General features: G+C 36.7%; 1 protein-coding gene across 1 annotated transcript; it reads right to left on the bottom strand.

The window, feature by feature from the left end:
- Positions 1-18531: 18531 nt before the first annotated feature.
- LOC142533144 (actin-depolymerizing factor 7-like) lies at positions 18532-20300 on the bottom strand. Its single transcript, XM_075639795.1, has 3 exons — positions 20106-20300; positions 19215-19474; positions 18532-18883 (listed from the first exon to the last, which is right to left on the bottom strand). Exons 1-3 carry the CDS (start codon positions 20106-20108, stop codon positions 18733-18735), a joined length of 414 nt encoding a protein of 137 aa, XP_075495910.1. The 5' UTR covers positions 20109-20300; the 3' UTR covers positions 18532-18732.
- Between the last annotated feature and the right edge of the window lie 273 nt (positions 20301-20573).

Here is a 20573-nt window from a genome sequence, read left to right as displayed (position 1 = left end):
CTTCAGTTTTATAACGTGCCAGCGATCTTCATGGATCTCATGAATCGCGTGTTTCAGCCATATTTGGATCAGTTTGTCATTGTTTTTATAGATGACATACTGATCTATTTGAAGAGCTGAGAGGAGCACAGTCAGCATTTGAGAGCCGCACTGCAGACTTTTAAATACAAGCATTTATATGCCAATGCGAGTTCTTGCCATACATAGTGGCGTTCTTGGGCCACATTATTTCCAGGGATGGAGTCAAGGTTGATCCCAGCAAGATCGAAGCAGTCAGGGATTGGCTTGTTCCTAAGAGTGACAGAGATCCATAGTTTCATGGGATTAGCTGGGTACTACAGGAAGTTTATACATGTCTTTTCTTCTATAGAAGTACCCATGATCTCTTTGACAAAGAAAAATACCAAATTCATTTGGGGACTAGAATGTCAAGAGAGTTTTGAGAAGTTGAAGCAAGCTTTGACTTCACCACCAGTTATAGCGATTCCATCAGGATAGGGAGAGTTTGTTCTGTATACAAATGCTTCTAAGCTAGGTTTGGGTGATGTTCTGATGCAACATGACAGAGTGATAGCATACGCGTCCAGACAGCTGAAGGTTCATGAGAATAATTATCCGAGTTATGATCTCAAGCTAGCAGCAGTAGTATTCACTCTGAAGATTTGGAGACACTATCTGTATGGGGCGATGATAAGTGCAATTTATTGCACTTTTATTACTTGTTTTTAACGTGGAATTTTATGATTCTTGAGCAGGTTTTATTTGATTTGTTATTGTTTTTGTTGTTGTAGTTTGGTAGCTTAGAATGAGAGTTTGGAGTACTAAAGTGTTGAATTGGAAAGTGCAAAAGATCAAAATTACAGAAGCTGCAGCGCACCCGCGCTTATACATACACCGCACCTGCGGTGAAGCACTGCACCTGCGCTAAAATCCATACCGCACCTGCGCTCGCACACCAGAACCAACACCGCACCCGCGGTGTCCTCTTGACCGCACCCGCGCTCCTTGCAAAACAGAATCCGAAAAATCTATATTTTTGTGTGCTGCGCATGAAAGTCAAAGATTTTGGTGTGCTGCGGATTAAGGCTTGTCTTGGACAATAAATTTCATCATTTACTTACCATCTAGGGTATTGGGGAGCGAAGGAAGGAGTAGAGGCTGCTGCTAAAGGATTGAAGATCCAAGTTCATCAAATTCTTGGGAACTCTTTTGCACAACTCCGGGGACGGAATCAGCACTTCAAACTCTTGTTCTAAGTTCTTCTTTCTTTTATTTTTCAGTTGATATGTCTGGTTTTAAAACCATGTTTTGTTGTTTTTCTTATGTTATTATGAACTAATTTTTATTTCTAGAGAAAAGATGGAACAAAACTAGAAACCATGTGTTCGAATCTATGAACTAAGTTATTTAAGTTCTTCATATTGTTCATTTGTATTGTTCTAATCTTAATGCTTTCAATTTATTGGCCATAATTTGAATGATTTATATGTTCACAATTTATCACTCTGAAGAGGAAATTATAAACAAGAAATGGAAAAATACATCAATGGTATTTATAGAGTTCGAGAGGGCCTATAATGCTATCGAAGCTCATAGAGAATCTAGTGCTTGATGTGTTATTTATTTGTAGATTATTGATGGGAACGTTGCAATCCATTTTTAGATAATTACGGTCTACTTAACACTCGGGAGATGGAGTAGATAATTATAGGATTCTTGGCTAATGAATAAGAAGGATTTTTATAACATAGCTACAAGAAATTACACATGAAGGACAGTTGCGTGAAATCGGACTTCTAGATCTTTTATTCCATTGTTACTTGCTATAAATTGGTGTTACATTTAAATCCATTTTCAATTTAGTTATTCTTGCAAACAAATCTTTTAATTGGTTATTCTAAATAAAGTCGAGACTATTTTAATCACAAGTACTAATATACATTTATATACACATTCCTCGTGGGATCGACACTTGTACTCAAAAATACATTTTACTATAATTTGACGTCGTGCGCTTACGAGCAATCAAGAAAACACGCTACAAGTTTTTGGCGCCGTTGTCGGGGTTGTTTATTTTAAATTTATATTTTTATTGTTACCAAAATCAGTCTAGATTTTAATTTAGAGCTGCTTTTATTGTATTACATTAAACATTGATTTGTTTCTTATCTTTGTTTGACAGTGCATGCAAAGATTGCAAAATCTTGACTTGCTTATCTTTGATACCGAGATCGAAAGAACCACAAGAAGATTAAGAAAGGCAAGAAGAGAAGCGATTCAAACAATGGCTGACAACAGAGATAACGAAAATCCACCCCCTGCAATACCCATCAGAGATCATTTTAGGCCGGTACTAAATGCTCATTATTCGGGCATAGCACGAGGGACTATTAATGCAAACAACTTTGAGCTCAAGCCCGCATTGATAAACATGGTTCAACAGAACCAATTTGGGGGAGCCGCTACTGCAGATCCTCACCTACATCTCAGAACATTCCTTGAGATCACTGACACGGTAAAGATAAATGGTGTTCCTGATGATATAATTCGATTGCGCTTGTTTCCTTTTTCTCTTAGGGACCAAGCAAGAGGATGGCTCTAATCGCTTTCTTTGGGGAGTATCACTACATGGCAGGAGTTAGCAACCAAGTTCCTTGCTAAATATTTTCCACCTGCGAAGTCTGCACAATTGAAGATTGAGATAAGTACTTTTAGGCAGACTGACTTTGAGCAATTATATGAGGCATGGGAACGGTATAAGGAATTGTTGAGGAGGTGTCCTAACCATGGTTTTGAAGATTGGGTACAGATTGAATTGTTTTACAATGGTTTGAATGGACAAACAAGAGGCACTGTGGATGCAGCAGCTGGTGGCACGATATTTGACAAATCACCTGATCAAGCATATGATTTGCTTGAAAGGATGACCATTAACAGTTATCTGTGGCCGTCTGAGAGGTCAGGGAGTAAAGAAACCAGCTGGAATTTATGCCGTAGATCCTATTACATCACTGACCGCACAAGTTTCAGCTTTAACAACTCAAATTGCTGCTATGAATAAAGCTAGTACACCAGAGGTTGAAAATGCATCGGTTGTTATTGAAGAACCACATATCCCTGATGAGGCGCATTATATCAACAATAGGAATTTTGGTGGATATGGAGGATATCGAGGTAACCCTCCCCCTAACACTTATCATCCTGGTTTGAGAAATCATGAGAATTTTTCATATGCAAATAATAAGAATGTGTTGAATCCTCCAACGGGGTTCAATACATCGAAGGGGGAAGAAAAACCTTCACTTGAGGATCTAGTTGGGACATTTGTTGCTGAATCTAGTAAAAGGATGGCTAGGACTGAATCTCGTCTTGATGGCATGGAAACTCACATGGGAAATATGGGTGCCGCAATGAAATCATTGGAGACACAGATTGGACAGTTGGCTAATGCATTGAGAGATCAAAATAGAGGTCAATTTCCAAGTAATACTGAAGTGAATCCAAAGGAGCAATGCAAAGCTGTAATTTTGAGAAGTGGAAGAGAACTTGAGGTTAAAAAATCTAAAGAGAATGAGGAAAATGAGAAAATAGTTGAAGAAGATGAATGTGAAAATGGAAAGGAGAACAAGGTTGAGGAGTCTCGGATTGAAACTGAAGTTGAACGGATTCCTATACTGAAACCGACTCTTCCATACCCACAGAGATTTAGGAAGAAGATTATTGATGATCAATTTGCAAAAATTTTGGAGATTTTCAAGAAGATTCACATCAACATTCCATTTGCTGATGCTTTAGAGCAAATGCCAAACTATGCAAATTTCATCAAAGATGTGATGTCAAAAAAGAGGAAGTTGCAAGAGTTCGAGACAGTGAAGTTGACCGAAGAGTGCAGCGCCATTCTCCAAAAGAAGTTACCACTAAAAACTAAAAGATCCAGGGAGTTTTACTATTCCTTGTATTATTGGTAGTACTCAAGTTAATAAAGCTTTATGTGATTTTGGAGCGAGTATTAATCTTATGCCATTTTCTGTTTATAGGGACTTGGAGCTTGGGGAGGTAAAACCAACCACTATAACTTTGCAACTTGCAGATAGGTCACTCACCTATCCTCGTGGAATTGTTGAAGATGTTTTGGTAAAAGTTGACAAGTTTATCTTCCCTGCTGATTTTGTAATACTTGATATGGAGGAAGATCAAGATGCTCCATTGATTTTTGGGCGACCCTTCTTAGCCACTGGAAAAGCATTGATAGATGTACACAAAGGAGAACTCACCTTGAGAGTTGGTGGGGAAGTTGTGATATTCAACATCTATAAGGCTATTAAAGGTAACGACGAGGTGAGTACTTGTAAAATTATTGATATAATTGACTCTTGTGTTGCTGAGATTGGTATAGGTCATACAGTAGAAGATCCATTAGAAAGATGCCTTTCTAGTATTGTCAGTAGAGTTGATGATGATGATTGGGAATTGAGAGAGCAACTTTTAGATCTTGAAGATTTGCCAAAGGTTAAGGAAGCCGCACAGGAGAAGTTGGAAGAAGAAAAATGTTCAGAGATAATACCTTCATCCCCTGTTTTGAAGGAATTGCCAAGCCATCTTTGCTATGCATTCTTGGGTGAGAAGTCAACATATCCTGTAATTATCTCTTCCTCTCTTACTTTAGATGAAAAAGAGAAATTGTTGAGAGTGTTGAGGAAATTTAAAACTGTATTTGGGTGGTCGATTTCTGATATCAAGGGGATTAGTCCCACCATATGCATGCATAGGATTTTAATGGAAGAGTCATACGCTCCTTATGTGGATCATCAGAGAAGGCTAAATCCAGCCATGAAAGAGGTAGTAAAAAAATGAAGTGTTGAAATTGTTAAATGCTGGAGTTATATATGCTATTTCTGACAGCAGTTGGGTGTCTCCCGTGCAAGTAGTGCCTAAAAAGAGTGGAATGACTGTGGTAAAGAATGCAAATGATGAACTAATATCTACTCGTACTGTGACTGGATTGCGAGTATGTATTGATTATAGAAAGTTGAACAATGCCACATGTAAAGATCATTTTCCATTACCTTTTATTGATCAAATGCTTGATAGACTTGCTTGTTATTGTCACTACTGTTTTTTAGATTGTTATTCGGGTTATAACCAGATTGCTATAGCACCAGAGGATCAAGAGAAGACAACATTCACGTGCCCCTATGGAACGTTTGCCTTTAGGAGGATGCCTTTTGGGCTATGTAATGCACCTGCTACTTTTCAGAGATGTATGATGGCCATATTTGCAGACATGGTGGAAGACATCATGGAAGTCTTCATGGATGATTTCTCGGTATTTGGCTCTTCATTTTATCACTGTTTACATAACATTTCCCTCGTTTTGCATAGATTTCAAGAAAAGAACTTAGTTCTTAATTGGGAAAAGTGTCATTTTATGGTCCAAGAGGGTATTGTTCTTGGACATAAAGTGTCTTCAAATGGATTAGAGGTAGACAGAGCCAAAGTAGTTGCAATTGAAAAGCTTCCACCACCGAAGAACATCAAAGGGATAAGGAGTTTCTTAGGACACGCCGGGTTTTATCGTAGATTTATCAAAGATTTTTCTAAGATTACTAAACCTTTGTGTAATTTGCTTGAAAAAGAATCCACTTTTATTTTTGATGATGATTGTCTGCAGGCATTTGAGAAGATCAAGAAGGCATTGATGACAACACCAATCATGATAGTACCAGATTGGAAGGAGCCCTTCGAGTTGATGTGTGATGCTAGTGATTATGCAGTAGGTGTGTTGTTGGGCCAAAGACGTGATAAATTTTTTAGATCAATCTACTATGCAAGTCGAACCATGGATGTTGCACAGCAAAATTACACAACTACTGAAAAGGGATGCTTGCAGTAGTGTTTGCATTTGACAAGTTTAGACCCTACTTGGTCGGCACAAAGGTAATTGTTTTCACTGACCATGCAGCTATTCGATACCTATTTGCCAAGAAGGATGCAAAACCACGCTTGATAAGGTGGATTTTATTACTCCAAGAGCTTGATTTTGAAGTGAAGGATAGGAAGGGGTGTGAAAATCAAGTGGCTGACCACTTGTCACGGCTCGAACTTGAAGATAAAATAGATGAAGGAACCATAAAAGAAACATTCCAGATGAACAGCTGTTTGAGGTAAATGCTATATTTCCTTGGTTTGCTGATATAGCTAATTTCTTGTCTTGTGGTACTCTCCCTCCATATTTGAGTTATCACCAAAAGAAGAAGTTCTTTCACGATGTAAAGTTTTACCTATGGGATGATCCATACGTCTTCAAGAGATGTGCTGATCAGATGATTAGAAGATGCGTAGCAGAGGAAGAAGCGAAAGTTATTCTTGAACAATGCCACTCTTAACCATATGGCGGTCACTTTGGAGCATCAAGAACAACAGCAAAGGTATTACAGTGTGGTTTTTATTGGCCTACTTTGTTCAAAGATAGTTATACCTTAGCCAAGTCATGTGATATATGCCAAAGGGTTGGCGATATTTCTAGAAGCCATGAGTTCCCATTGACCAATATTTTGGAAGTTGAACTTTTTGATGTTTGGGGTATTGACTTCATGGGACCATTCCCATCTTCTTTTGGTCAATCTTATATTTTTCTTGCTGTGGATTATGTGTCAAAATGGGTGGAAGCAATTGCCACCAATACTAATGATGCTCGAGTGGTTGCTAAGTTTGTCCACAGGAACATCTTCACAAGATTTGGGACACCAAGAGCCATAATTAGTGATGAAGGTACACATTTTTGTAACAAAATCTTTAACTCACTTTTGGCTAAATATGATGTGAAGCATAAGGTGACCCTGGCATATCACCCACAAGCAAATGGAAAGCCAAAGTATCCAACCGGGAGATTAAGCAGATATTGGAGAAAACAGTGAAGACAAACCGGAAGGATTGGGCACTAAAACTGGATGATGCCTTATGGGCGTACAGAACGGCTTACAAGACACCTATTGGGATGTCACCTAATAGGTTGGTCTTTTGTAAGGCGTGTCACTTACCACTGGAATTGGAACACAAAGCTTTTTGGGCCGTGAAAAAGCTAAACTTTGACATTGAAGCATCTGGTGAGCAGCGTCTATTGCAATTGAATGAGATGGAGGAGTTCAGAAATGAGGCTTATGAGAACGCAAAGATCTACAAAGAGAAGACCAAGAAGTGGCACGACAACCATATCTTGCATAGAAATTTCGAGCCCGGACAACAAGTACTATTGTTCAATTCACACCTCAAACTATTTCCTGGTAAGCTAAAATCAAGATGGTCGAGGCCATTTACAATAGAATCAGTCCAACCATATGGAACCATTGAGCCAAAGTGCAATGACGGAAGAACGTTTATTGTAAATGGTCAACGGATCAAGCATTATTATGGGACTGAAGTACGGCATCTTGACAACATTCCTTTGGGCGGATCAACTTGATGTAGACTGGTGGCAGTCGGGCTGACGACGTTAAACCAAGCTCTTTTTGGGAGGCAACCCAAATTTTTGTTTTTTTATTGCATTTCGTTTTCGGTTTTACTTTTATTCTTGTATTTTTCTTGTTTGATTATGTAATTTTTTTGGTTTAGTGTATTCTTGTATTCCCCCAAATCTTATGAATATCTATTGTATTTTTCAGGACTAACAATTAGAGGAGAAAACAATTTCAAAGAGTGCACCCGCGGTCCGTCATTGAGCGCGTCGGCGTTGGTTTTACAGAGACAACACCGCACCCGCGGTATTTTTACAAAGCCCCTGCGGTGTTTGCTTTATGAAGAATGAAAATTTCCAGTAGGTAAAGCACACCCGCGGCCTATTTTGTAGTGCACCCGCGATAGGTTTCCAGAACCCACACCGCACCCGCGGTAAGCTAAGCACCGCACCCGCGGTCACTGAAGGTCGAAAATAAAAATTTTCCAGAATCCTGACTGCACCCGCAGTAAGCTTAGCACCGCACCCGTGGTCGATTGTTTTAAATTCTGAAACACGCGAACATTGGACATAAACGAGTACATTTCTCCTTCACTTCACAATATTCTCTCAAGAACACATTCCACACTCAAATTTTGTTCTTCCAAGCAAAAAATTTACCACTCCACAACTACATAACTTCACTCATTCCATCCAATATCCATCTTCATTGCACAAAATCAACACCAAACCTAGGGTTTGAAAGGGGGCTCGAAAATTTCACCAAGAATTTATTGGAGCTTCGATTATGTTCTTCCAAGAAACATTTCAACACTCAAGGTGAGCAAATTCATACTACATTTGCATTGAAATTCGAAATTATTGGTGCTATTGGCTATGGAAGAAAAGTAATGGTGCTGTAATTTTAGTGGAGTACATTCTGGACATTGTTGATTGGAGTTGATTGGATTGGCGTGTATATTGTTGAGTTGTAGTTATTGTGATTAATAAGTTTGGGGGAGTGAAAAATCATCAAGTTTAGTGAATTGGATTGAAGGGGAAGTTGGTGCGTTGAAATTGTTCGACAAAATGCCTCCAAGAAAGAAAAAATCAAAGGGTGCATCCTCATCTGCGAATTATGATGCACACAAGTTATGGGATGAAAAGGCGGAGGAAAATTATGCTAAAATTCTGAATAAGAGCATTGTGAAAGAGAGGGGATTTTACCTGAGCTTCCCACGAACCGAGATTGGATTAATGCTTACTGCTAGGCATTGGGAGGAGTTTGGCAAGACACCGCAGGATGCGGTTATTTCGTTGGTACGAGAATTTTATGCTAACCTTAAGGTTAAGCATGATCACTTGAAAGTTTTGGTGCGAGGAAAGATGGTGGCTTTTGATTCTCATACCATCAACACGATGTATGGTATCCCTCCAGTCATGCATGATGACTATGAAGAATATCGGACCGAGGAAGTTGATTATAATAATATTCTTCAGACTATTTGCATTTAGGGAGCGGAATGGCGAATGAGAGACAATGTGCATTTAAGCCTAGCCAAATCGGATCTGAAAAATGTTAAATTTGTTTTCTTTCATTTCGGCTAGGATTAAGCCTACTGACCATACTACTACCGTCGTCAAGGAGGGAGAAATCCTGACATTTTTTCATCTTAACGGGAAAGACGATTGGTTTAGGTCAATTGCTTCAGAACTCAATGCTAGATTATGCAAAAGGTAACTCTCCTAGTGGACTCCTCCATCCTTCTCTTATCACATACCTATGTCATTATGCGAGAGTAACTTGGGCAGCAAATGAAGAATTGTTGAAACCAAAAAATGCCATTGTGGTAATTCAACCACATAGGTCCCTGACATCTGATCAACAAGATACGCGTGAAGCTCAGAGAGAATTCAACCGAGGAGCTGCTGAAAGACGTGCCCATGCTCAGGCCCAACAACAACGAACACAACCGTAACCAAGAAATGTGCGAGATAGATTAACTCATTTGGAAGAAGAGATGCGCCAACAACGTCAAGACATGGACGAGTTTCGATTTAGGACCGATACATTCATGGATTATATGATGGATTTCACGTCTGTCTTGGCTCAACAATTTCCATCAGCTTCCACATCTGGTAATCTATTTCCACAACCTCCGCAATGGCCGCCCGCATATGACCCGCCGGAGTACCACCCACCACAAGAAGGAGCAGATGATGAGGATGGCGATGACCACTGACGGTCATTGCCCGAGGTATGTGTAATCCCCTAACTTTCACGATCATTTACATCGAGGGCGATGCACATATTTAAGTTTGGGGGAGATGTTATTTATATTTGCTTGTGTGTTTGAAGTGTCATTTAGTTTTATTTGAGTGTTTTATTTACTTTTGAGTTATTTGCTTGTGTGTTTGTAGTGTAATAGTCATGAAAATTTTTGAAATGGCCAATGATGAACAAAATTTGTGTATTTGAAGAAAGGTCATGTATTTCATTCATGTTCACCAATCAATTGAAAAAATATTTTAGAGAACAATCATGAGATTTGGTAAGTTTGAGACTTATAATTTCTAAACAACTCTGTGATTTTCATTTGACATTGAAATAAATTTTTGCAAACACATATATGATTGAGGCAATCTTTGATTTTATTTTGGCCTATTTATATTGTTCATAAATATTCATTTGAAGCCTTCTTGAGCCTATATGAGAAAAGAATTGTGTTCTTGAAATTTCTTGGAAGCCAAGCACTTTTCTTTTGAATATATATGTATTTGGTTGATGCATTGAGACACTATTTTTCACGATGATTAGATTCTACTCTGTGTTGGTGAATTGAGATTTTATCTAGAACTATCCAAACAACACTCGAGGCGAAATACGGACAACTTATGATTTAGGTGATTTTTTTTGGATCGATTGAGCCTTTGAAGCCACCAAATAAAATAATTTATCATTTGTCACCTCTTTGAGCTTATATGAATTCGAATGGCACACGTAAATATGTGTAAAAGACCCACATTCGATATCTTTTCAAATATCCAATATTTACCACCCCGTTGAATATCTTAAACATTAATTTACTACTTTATCAAGGGAGTAAGAATTCAAAGGATTAAAAAAAAGAAATATATATATATATTGAAATTCTCCTACAAAAGAAAAGTTCAAGAGAGATGAAATGAATAAAAAATGGAGAGAAAAGAAAAAGTGGAGTTTGCAAAAGAGATAAAAATTCAACTTACTCCCTTATTTGAATTCCAAATCTTTATTTGTAGCCATGAGCCAAGGCCTAAAATTACAAGCATTGCAAATCCTATTGACCAAGTTATAGTTGTCCAATATACTAGTGGAGAGGGATTGAGAGGATCAAGTCTATGGACAATCGATAAACACTTACATTGAGTACGAATCTTGATCAACTTTACACACACCTCATTGCATCAAATATTTACTGGGTACTCCTTTCTTGAATGAATATTGCTTTAAACCCAATTTTTACCGAAAAAGACCTCTTGATTGTGTTTGTAAAAAATTAAAAATCAATTGAGAATGTTTTGAAACATGAGTTGAAGAGATTCGAAGTTTAGAAAATTAACCGATTTCATGATTATATCCGAATAAAAAAAATTGATTGGATTGTTTTGACTTGTCATATATTGAATAATGAATGCATGAAGAGTTAATTAAATTATCTTGAGGTCAAGTTCTTTAAAGTATTTCATGACTTGTTTGTTTGTATTGTTTTGTTTTGCTCGGGACTAGCCAAATCCTAAGTTTGGGGGAGTTTGATAAGTGCAATTTATTGCACTTTTATTACTTATTTTTAACTTGGAATTTTATGATTCTTGAGCAGATTTTATTTGATTTGTTTTTGTTTTTGTTGTTGTAGTTTGGTAGCTTAGAATGAGAGTTTGGAAGTAGTTAAGTGTTGAATTGGAAAGTACAAAAGATCAAAATTACAGAAGCTGCAGCGCACCCGCTCTTATATATACACCGCACCTGCAGTGAAGCACTGCACCTGCGCTAAAATCCATACCGCACCTACGCTCGCACACCAGAACCAACACCATACCCGCGGTGTCCTCTTGACCGCACCCGCGCTCCTTGCAAAACAGAATCCGGAAAATCTGTATTTTCGTGTGCTGCGCATGAAAGTCCAAGATTTTGGTGTGCTGCGGATTAAGGCTTGTCTGGGACAATAAATTAGCATCATTTACTTACCATCTAGGGTATTGGGGAGCGAAGGAAGGAGTAGAGGCTGCTGCTAGAGGATTGAAGATCCAAGTTCATCAAGTTCTTGGGAACTCTTTGGCACAACTCCGGGGACGGAATCAGCACTTCAACTCTTGTTCTATGTTCTTCTTTCTTTTATTTTTCAGTTGATATCTCTTTTTTTAAAATCATGTTTTGTTGTTTTGCTTGTGTTATTATGAACTAATTTTTATTTCTAGAGAAAAGATGGAACAAAACTAAAAACCATGTGTTAGAATCTATGAACTAAGTTATTTAAGTTCTTCATATTGTTCATTTGTATTGTTCTAATCTTAATGCTTTCAATTTATTGGCCATAATTTGCACGATTTATATATTTACAATTTATCACTCGGAAGAGGAAATTATAAACAAGAAATGGAAAAATACATCAATGGTATTTATAGAGTTCGGGAGGGCCTATAATGCTATCGAAGCTCATAGAGAATCTAGTGCTTGATGTGTTGTTTATTTGTAGATTGTTGATGGGAACATTGCAATCCATTTTTAGATAATTACAGTCTAATTAACACTCGGGAGAGGGAGTAGATAATTATAGGATTCTTGGCTAATGAATAAGAAGGATTTTTATAACATAGCTACAAGAAATTACACATGGTGGACAGTTGCGTGAAATACGATCTCTAGATCTTTTATTCCATTGTTACTTGCTATAAATTGGTGTTACATTTAAATCCATTTTCAATTTAGTTATTCTTGCAAACAAATCTTTTAATTGATTATTCTAAATAAAGTTGAGACTATTTTAATCACAAGTACTAATATACATTTATATACACATTTCTCGTGGGATCGACACTTGTACTAAAAAATACATTTTACTATAATTTGACGTCGTGCACTTGCGAGCAATCAAGAAAACACGCTACAGGCGAAGTGCAAGATTATCACAGATCACAAGAGTTTGAAGTACTTCTTCACACAGAAAGAGCTGAATATGAGATAGCGGACATGGTTAGAGCTGGTGAAGGACTATGATATTAGCTACCATTCGAGTAACGCTAATGTGGTAGCCGACGAACTGATAGGAAGACTGCAGTGATTGCTCAGTTGTCAGCTCGGAGACCCTTGTAGGCAGAGATTCAGAGATTTGAGCTTGCAATTTATGCTATGGGCGATGCTCCTAATCTTTCTATCCTGACAGTACAATCGATGCTGAAGGACATGATTTGAGCATGTCAGTCTTCTGATGAGCAATTCCAAAAGTGGAGACTGAGGGATGAGTTTAAGGGTCTGAGATTTTATTCTGCCAAGGGTGGCCTAGTCTGATATCGCGTCATACTTTGGGTTCCTAGTGGTGATTCAATGAGAAGACTTCATGATGGAAGCCCACAACACCCCGTACTCTATTCACCCAGGGAGTACGAAGATGTACAAGGATCTACAAACCTTGTATTGGTGGTCGGACATGAAGCGAGATATTTTGCACTTTCTTTCTGAGTGCTTGACATGTTAGGAGGTTAAGACAGAGCATCAATGACTTGCAGAAAAGTTGAGACCGCTCCCTATTCCCGAGTGAAAATGGGAGAACATCACGATGGACTTTGTGACAGTGTTACCCAGGACAGTTGGAGGATATAATTTCATTTGGGTGATAGTTGATCGATTTACCAAATCAGCGCATTTTCTACCGATCAAGAAGAATTTCACCATGACTCAGTACACAGAGCTGTACATCAGAGAGATAATCAGATTGCATGGGATTCCAGTGTCCACTGTGTCAAACAGGGACCCGAGTTTACATATGCATTCTGGAAGAGTCTGCATCAGGCATTGGGTACCAAGTTGCTATTCAGTGCGGATTTCTATCCATAGACCGACGGTCAGTCTGAGAGAGTGATTCAGATCTTGGAGGATCTACTCAGGACTTGTATGATCAACTTATAGAAAATTTGGGAGCCGAAGTTACCTCTTATGGAGTTCACATACAACAGTTATCAAGCATCTATATTATGGCTCCTTACGAGGCACTTTATAGGAGAAAATGTAGATCACTGATCTATTGGGGTGAGGTAGGCGAACCAACATAGTTGGGTCCAGACATTGTCAGATAGATTGCGAAGCTAGTAGTCAAGATCTAGTATAGGATTAAGGCTGCTCAGAGCCAACAGAAGAGTTATGCAGATAAGCGGCGCAAAGATCTAGAGTTTACAGTAGGTGACCACTTCTTTGTGAAAGTTGCACCTATGAAGGGTGTAATGAGATTTGGCAAGAAAGGAAAACTCGGTCCTAGATTTGTAGGAGCATTTGAGATTCTCGAGAGAGTTGGGACACTAGCTTACAGAGTTGCATTACCGTCGAAGGCGGGAGTTCATAATGTGTTTTACGTCTCGATGCTACAGAAGTACATGTCGAATATTTTGCATATGCTGAATTATGAGCCTCTGTAGTTGACTCCGAACTTTTCTTTCGAGAAAAGTCCTACCCAGATTTTGGACAGACAGGAGAGGAGAATCCGGAACAAGGTGATCATAAAGTCAAGTGGCTGATCATTCCGAGGAGGAAGCTACTTGGGAGACCGAGACGGAGATGAGGAGTCGTTACCCAGAGCTTTTCGGTAAGTTTTAAATTTTGAGAAGCATATAATCACGTCCTAATCGTAATGATGAATTAAAATAATAACTCAGACATTTTAATAAAACAGTAGATTTGCATGCTGTCAGGTTACGTCGTTAGAATTTCTAGACCTTACAATTCCTCTCCTCCTTAAATTTAATAAAACCTTTTGGTGATTTTTAAATTCTAGATATTTGATGATGTTCATTTTTTTAAACAGTAACTCATTGATGAAGTTACATTTTAAGATTTTATTAAACTACAGTTATTTTATTCAGTGATTAGATAACTTTTAAAACGCATGATTAACTTATTTATATGTTTATAAGTGTGTGTATTTTCGGTCATAGCATTTTTAAAAAATAAAAATAAATAATATTTCAGTAGTATTTTAAGAAGCAGACGTTTTAGACCAACTCCGAAAATCCTGGACTGGTTTGGTGTCCAGCGTTATATATATGAAAGTAATAATTCTAAACATCCTATGAATATTTGAATTCATAGGACACCCAATGAAAGTTTTGAAGGTCGAAATTAAAAAATCTAAAACTTCCGCAGCTGCGTCTTGGGTTCGAGAAAACGGTACTCCAGTACCGTCTGTCTTATGGTTAGACTGCAAGTTATCAAGATTGAATTTTTAGTCCCTAATTTATATCTAAATTACGATTGAGTCTCAAATAAATCATGTTCGTGTAGAATAATTCTAACAGTTTCTTGTGTTGGTTGCGAAAATATCTCTTGAATTCAATTTGAATATAGAAAAATCCTCTTGTTCATGTTTTTTCTAGCTTGTTCCTAATTTCAAATGTTTTAAGAAATTACGTTTAATAATCCAATTTACAAATAATGAGATACTAAATTTGTTTTGAAGGATTCAACACGTAAAGTTCAAGATTAAAATTATATGATAATTTTTACCCAAAATACAATAACGTCTTAAAACATTTTAGGATTCATAGATCTTCAAAATTTGGAGTGTTATTATTTCGAAGTTGATAGTCGTTGTATCTAAAAAAAACTTATCGTTGATGATATTTGTTGGGAATGCAAGTCTTGAAAGAGAGCTCAGACCATGAAACTAATGATGGAACTTCGTTTGAGGGGAGAATTGTTTGAAATGCAACCAAAGTCTCATATTTGAATATCAAGAAGAAGACCATGAGTTAATGAGTTAATAAGATGAAATGATATTTCTATTATTGTTTACTTTGAATTTTTATGGGACGTGTCGAACTGAAATAAATCTGAAAGTTTACAATATAACTTTTAAAAAAGCGAAAATAGATCCAGATTCGAACGTCTCGTTATATTATTATTGGTTTAATGCAGCTATAACAAATAAATTTGTTGGAAAAACTTTGAAAAACGTAGGAGATCCTCCAAATGATATAAACACATGGTTATGCAAGTAAAATTGAATTAAACTTTTACAAGATGAAATTTGACTGGAGATTTAAATCTTACACTAGAACGAGAATTTGATAAGCTGAAAGTATGAAATTGTTGAAGTAAAATTGAAGGCTAAAATTCGCCAAGTGTTTGATGTGTGTCGATTGATTGAGTCTTGTTTTTTCTATGATTCTTATGTTAGTGTAGGTGTCCATCGAGTCAACATGTGGCTTGAGCTTTATTAACTCTAATGTAAAAAACGATATTTATTTTAATAATATTTTATGGTTTATCCAATTATGACATTTACTTCATCTGTATACTCATACAAGCTATATAGATAAAACCCTTGAATATATAATAGGTACCAAGATGTATGTCTCTCAAAGTGAGATGATGAAAATCATTAGGAAGTATACCATATATTTTAAATAGGCTCCTAGTCGAATCAGCACCTAAAATTAAGATAAAGGTCGCTTGAGCTTAAGACTACCATCTGTTATGTAAATGTCATGTTTCATTAGTAAGGGCATGGAGATGTCTATTCATACATATGAGTGATCATTTGATAATTCACTGAACAACCCTCTCTCGGACTGTCCAAGTGATTATCACTTATTTAGTGGAATACTCCGCAGTTATGGTTGTACACCATTATTCCTTAGACACGGGACAACGTAGATGCTCTACGTACTAGCATGTATTTTGGTATGCATACCAACTCCATTGACGGTCATCAGGTGGCGAGTTTGGGTGTAGTTCGAAATACGCAGGAGCAAATGCATTGTAGTCGGGAATTTACCCTTTGCTTATGGGTGAAGATATCCTATGTGATTTGACGAGTTAATAGTGCGATGAATCTCTGGCAAAAGTAAGACATGTGTATTTCGGAAAAGTGTTTCCTCAGTTGCACATACCATGTCACATCGTTAACGAAATCATATTCAACTATCGATATACCAATGGTTACAGGCACTATCAGTGATACCTGGGGGATCATGAGACGATTCTACTAGATAATCTTACCATGATCTGATGGTGCAATCAGAAATGAGTTCTGACATTTTTTATCAAGATGTTGATGAAAAGAATGAGACTAATTAGGATATGTCCAAATAAAAATAAATATTCTTCTGAATCACATGGAAATTTGAACCCAAAGCTAGCTGTATCTTTGAAATATTGAGAATCGCACAAGTATCGGATTATGTGTTCCAGTTGAGATAGTCAAAGTTCAAGGAGTTGAATTTGACGATTGTAGTTTGTTGAAAATCAAACAGAATGCTTATAAATAATTTTATAAGTTGATTTCATGAAATAGAAGAAATGAAAGTTAACTTAACTGCTAACTGAGTAAGGAGAGTAAAACTCTATGTTTTGGTGAATTAGTTCACAAAATTTGCAGTTGCCAAAAATGAATATTTTGATATTCGAAATTTCAATTTTCATTACATGGAGAAGATTTATATATTTGATTAATCAAGGAAATTAAATAATGGTTATTTATTTTTAAATAATATGTCTATACGCATAGTAATGTGCATGTATAGATGTATTATAATATATATATATATATATATATATATATATATATATATTATTTTGCACACAAACTTTTGTTCACCAAATTTTTTTTGCACATAAACATTTTTGTTCACCAATTTTTTTTCTCTCCTCCCACATACAATTTTCGGCCACTTGGGTTTTTCTACAAGAAAAATTCACGGCCACTTCCATGATTATCATGGCGCAATTTCTCTGAAACTGCGACGATTATGTCTCAACACAAGTTGCAATCTAAACAAATAATCCAGTCTCCGATCTTGAACTTGATTAGGCGATCAAAGGACGGAGATCCGTTCGAAAAGCCATACAAGAAGGACCAACTCCGCTAATCCCATAATGGTTTGGTGTCCAGCGTCATATATGCAAAAGTAACAGTTCTAAACACCTTATAGATGTTTAAATACAATACAACGCCCAAAGAAAGTTCGAAAGTTCAAATTAAATTTTAAACTTTCGCCGCACATTTGTTGCGAGAAAACATGTAAAATAATACTCCAACAATAATATCAGATACATGTTTTCTCAATCGTATTATTTTTATTGTTAAATCGTGTTGAGTACTTTATTTCTAACCGCGTTTGAAGTTCCTGTAATATAATCACCCCTGAAATTAATTTTTCAAAACAAAAAAAACATTTTACTTTATATGGAGATATAAATATGAGTATACAAATATATCATCCAATATCAATAGTTGATTAATATACATAATATAATAAACATGAAAATTTTTAATTAATGAAAATAAGGAATCTTGGTGGGAGTATGACTATGAATCTTAATAGGAGAAGGACTCCTGATGTGTTCCAGAATTAAGCTCTATAAATATTTCATTGAGGGTCATATGAAATAGATTATTTTTTTGCACACGAAATTTTGTTCGCTAAAATTTTTCTCCTTCTCCTCTCACATACAATTTTCGGCCACTTTGGTTTTTCCACCGGAAAAATTCACGGCCATCATCGCAGCTAGATATCTTAAACTGCGGCGATTCGGTCTCAACGTAAAGTTTGTTTAGGATCTCTAGTGCGATATAAAAAATAAATCTACGCACCGATCGTTGACTTGATTGGGCGATCAAAAAAGAGAGATCCGTTTGAAGGCCGATCAGATAGGCTTTACTAATTAAAGTTGTATTGAATTTTATGGGGCAGGTAAGCAGGGTGAGTCGGGATTTACCAATCCAACCCACCTATTTTATGTAGCAGTGTAAGATATCTACCCAAAACGTTGGAAAATATTACTTTTGATATGTAGTAACAAAAAATAGCATTTAGGCAACAAAAGAAGTCTTAAACCAAGACTACATGCATAAATTTTAAAAGTAGAGATTATAATTATATGCTGGATTCAAGACATAATATTACATAAAAATTGAACAACTCGATCGCTAATAAATGAATATTACTACAAAACATAAATACGTACTGATACATTAATTACTACTACAGATTTAATTTTCTTGCAATGAAAGAGCCAAACCGATCGACGACAACGTTGTAAGTATGGATCAGATTGCGCGAGCTTTAATGATGTCGAAGCTCATCTCACTGGGATCCGTTGCCTGCAACTCCACTTGAATCCCATCCAATTCCCTCTTGAATCTGTCCTTTGAGCTAGCGTACACCATCTTCATTCTCACCTTTGCTGTCTCTGGCGACCTAATTCAATCCCAACAAATTTAATATACATAACATCAGTATTAGGCCAAGGTCGAATCGCGGTTCTCGAAAGATAACGATGATTCGTATCGACATGAATGAATCTTCTAATAAAGAATGTTTAGTCTGCAGCACATTGGAGTACTGACATGGATATGTGAGTCATATTTGATCTCATGTCAATAATATCAAGTGTTACATCAACGTGTTCGTCTTCATATCAACAATACAGCGGAAAACGACGTAGGAAAGAAAGTTAAACTTTCGGTTTAGAAAACCAAAATTCAAAATGACGATGATAATAGCTAGAACTAAACATATTAGTAGTTACCATGCAATGAAGTAAATCTTGCTCTTCTGCACATTTTCATTGGTGATGAAATCGAAATCGAAGACAGCATAGCGACACTCGTCAGAAGGAAGTGCGGCTGCGAAATCCTCGTAACTGTCTCCGGGGCTCCCGAGTTTATCCACCACCACCTGTTGCCCGTCGATCTTGAATATTATGAAACGATAGTTCCTCTTCGCTTTTAGTTCCAAGAACTTCAGCTTACAATCGTCGTGCACCGCCGTTCCGGACGCAGCATTTGCCTAATATAATTTCAACCAACAAATTTGTTTTGACACCACTATTTCTTCTCCGGGAAGTTTATGGGTATCTTATACCAAGATAGATTAAAGTAACTAAAAAAAACAAGAAAGTACCTTTTCTGTTACAAAGGACGATTTCAAAATTTCATTCACACAATTGAATCAACATTCCCCAGTATTATTATTATTATTATTATTATTATTATTATAAATTATTTTGTGAGGAAAAACCATAGCAAAATAACAACATAAACACAAAGTATAATTTTATATATGTTAAAATTTAATATACGTTCATGTACCGGTTAACAAGCATCACTAATATATATAAAAACGAGACATGATGGGTTACATTTTTAGAGTCGTTTATCGAAACCATAAAGTCAAGAAAAACTGTGCAAAACACTACCAAAAAGTCCTTGAATTTATGGTTTCTATAAAAACGACTCAAAAAATGTAACCCATCGATTTTAGAGACGGATTTAAGGACAGATTATTTCATCGTCCAAGACTAGCGATGGAAAAACTTATTTCCGCGCAGCGAAGAATTGGTTATTAGAAATGGCTGAACATATACATCATTAATTGATCAAATCAAAAGAAGAGAATAAATAAACTGTAAGAGGATTACCATTTTGGCGCTTCCCCCTATTAACGAGAGATAAATGGCTGCAAAATTTCTTTATAAGATCAAAAGGGAACTAAGAGAGAAAAGTAATGGAGATGTGCTTCATATTTGTGTGAGAGGAATTCATGGGAAAATGTTGGATTTTAAAAGAAGAGAAAATTGCGGGGAAAAAGAGAAAAAATCAACGGTTAACAACTGCCCTACAACAGTTCTTCGGTTCATAATTTCCCCAGCCTTAACCAACTTTTTAGGTCCCCTCCATTTTCCATTCATGCATTTGTGGAATATAGATTATATTTTCTCGTTCCAATTTCATCCGATGTATATGTCCGGTCAGGATTGACCTTTCCTCGAGAATCATGTGATCCATTGTACCCATGCTCAAAATCGATCCCATGTATATTATACAAATAACAACACGTACGACTAAGGAAAAATTCCCAAAAAGATGATGTAAATTGTACTTAATAG

This window comes from Primulina tabacum, chromosome 18, assembly GCF_025594145.1.
Source record: "Primulina tabacum isolate GXHZ01 chromosome 18, ASM2559414v2, whole genome shotgun sequence".
NCBI lineage: Eukaryota > Viridiplantae > Streptophyta > Magnoliopsida > Lamiales > Gesneriaceae > Primulina > Primulina tabacum.
Note: the sequence above shows the minus strand (reverse complement) of the source record. Positions and strands in the feature narration are given on the sequence as shown.

Coding starts and splice junctions, on each gene's coding strand:
- LOC142533144 (XM_075639795.1), bottom strand. Junction 18,884..19,214: donor AAGATTTACTTCATTGCATG/GTAACTACTAAT, acceptor GGATTGAATTAG/GTCGCCAGAGACAGCAAAGG.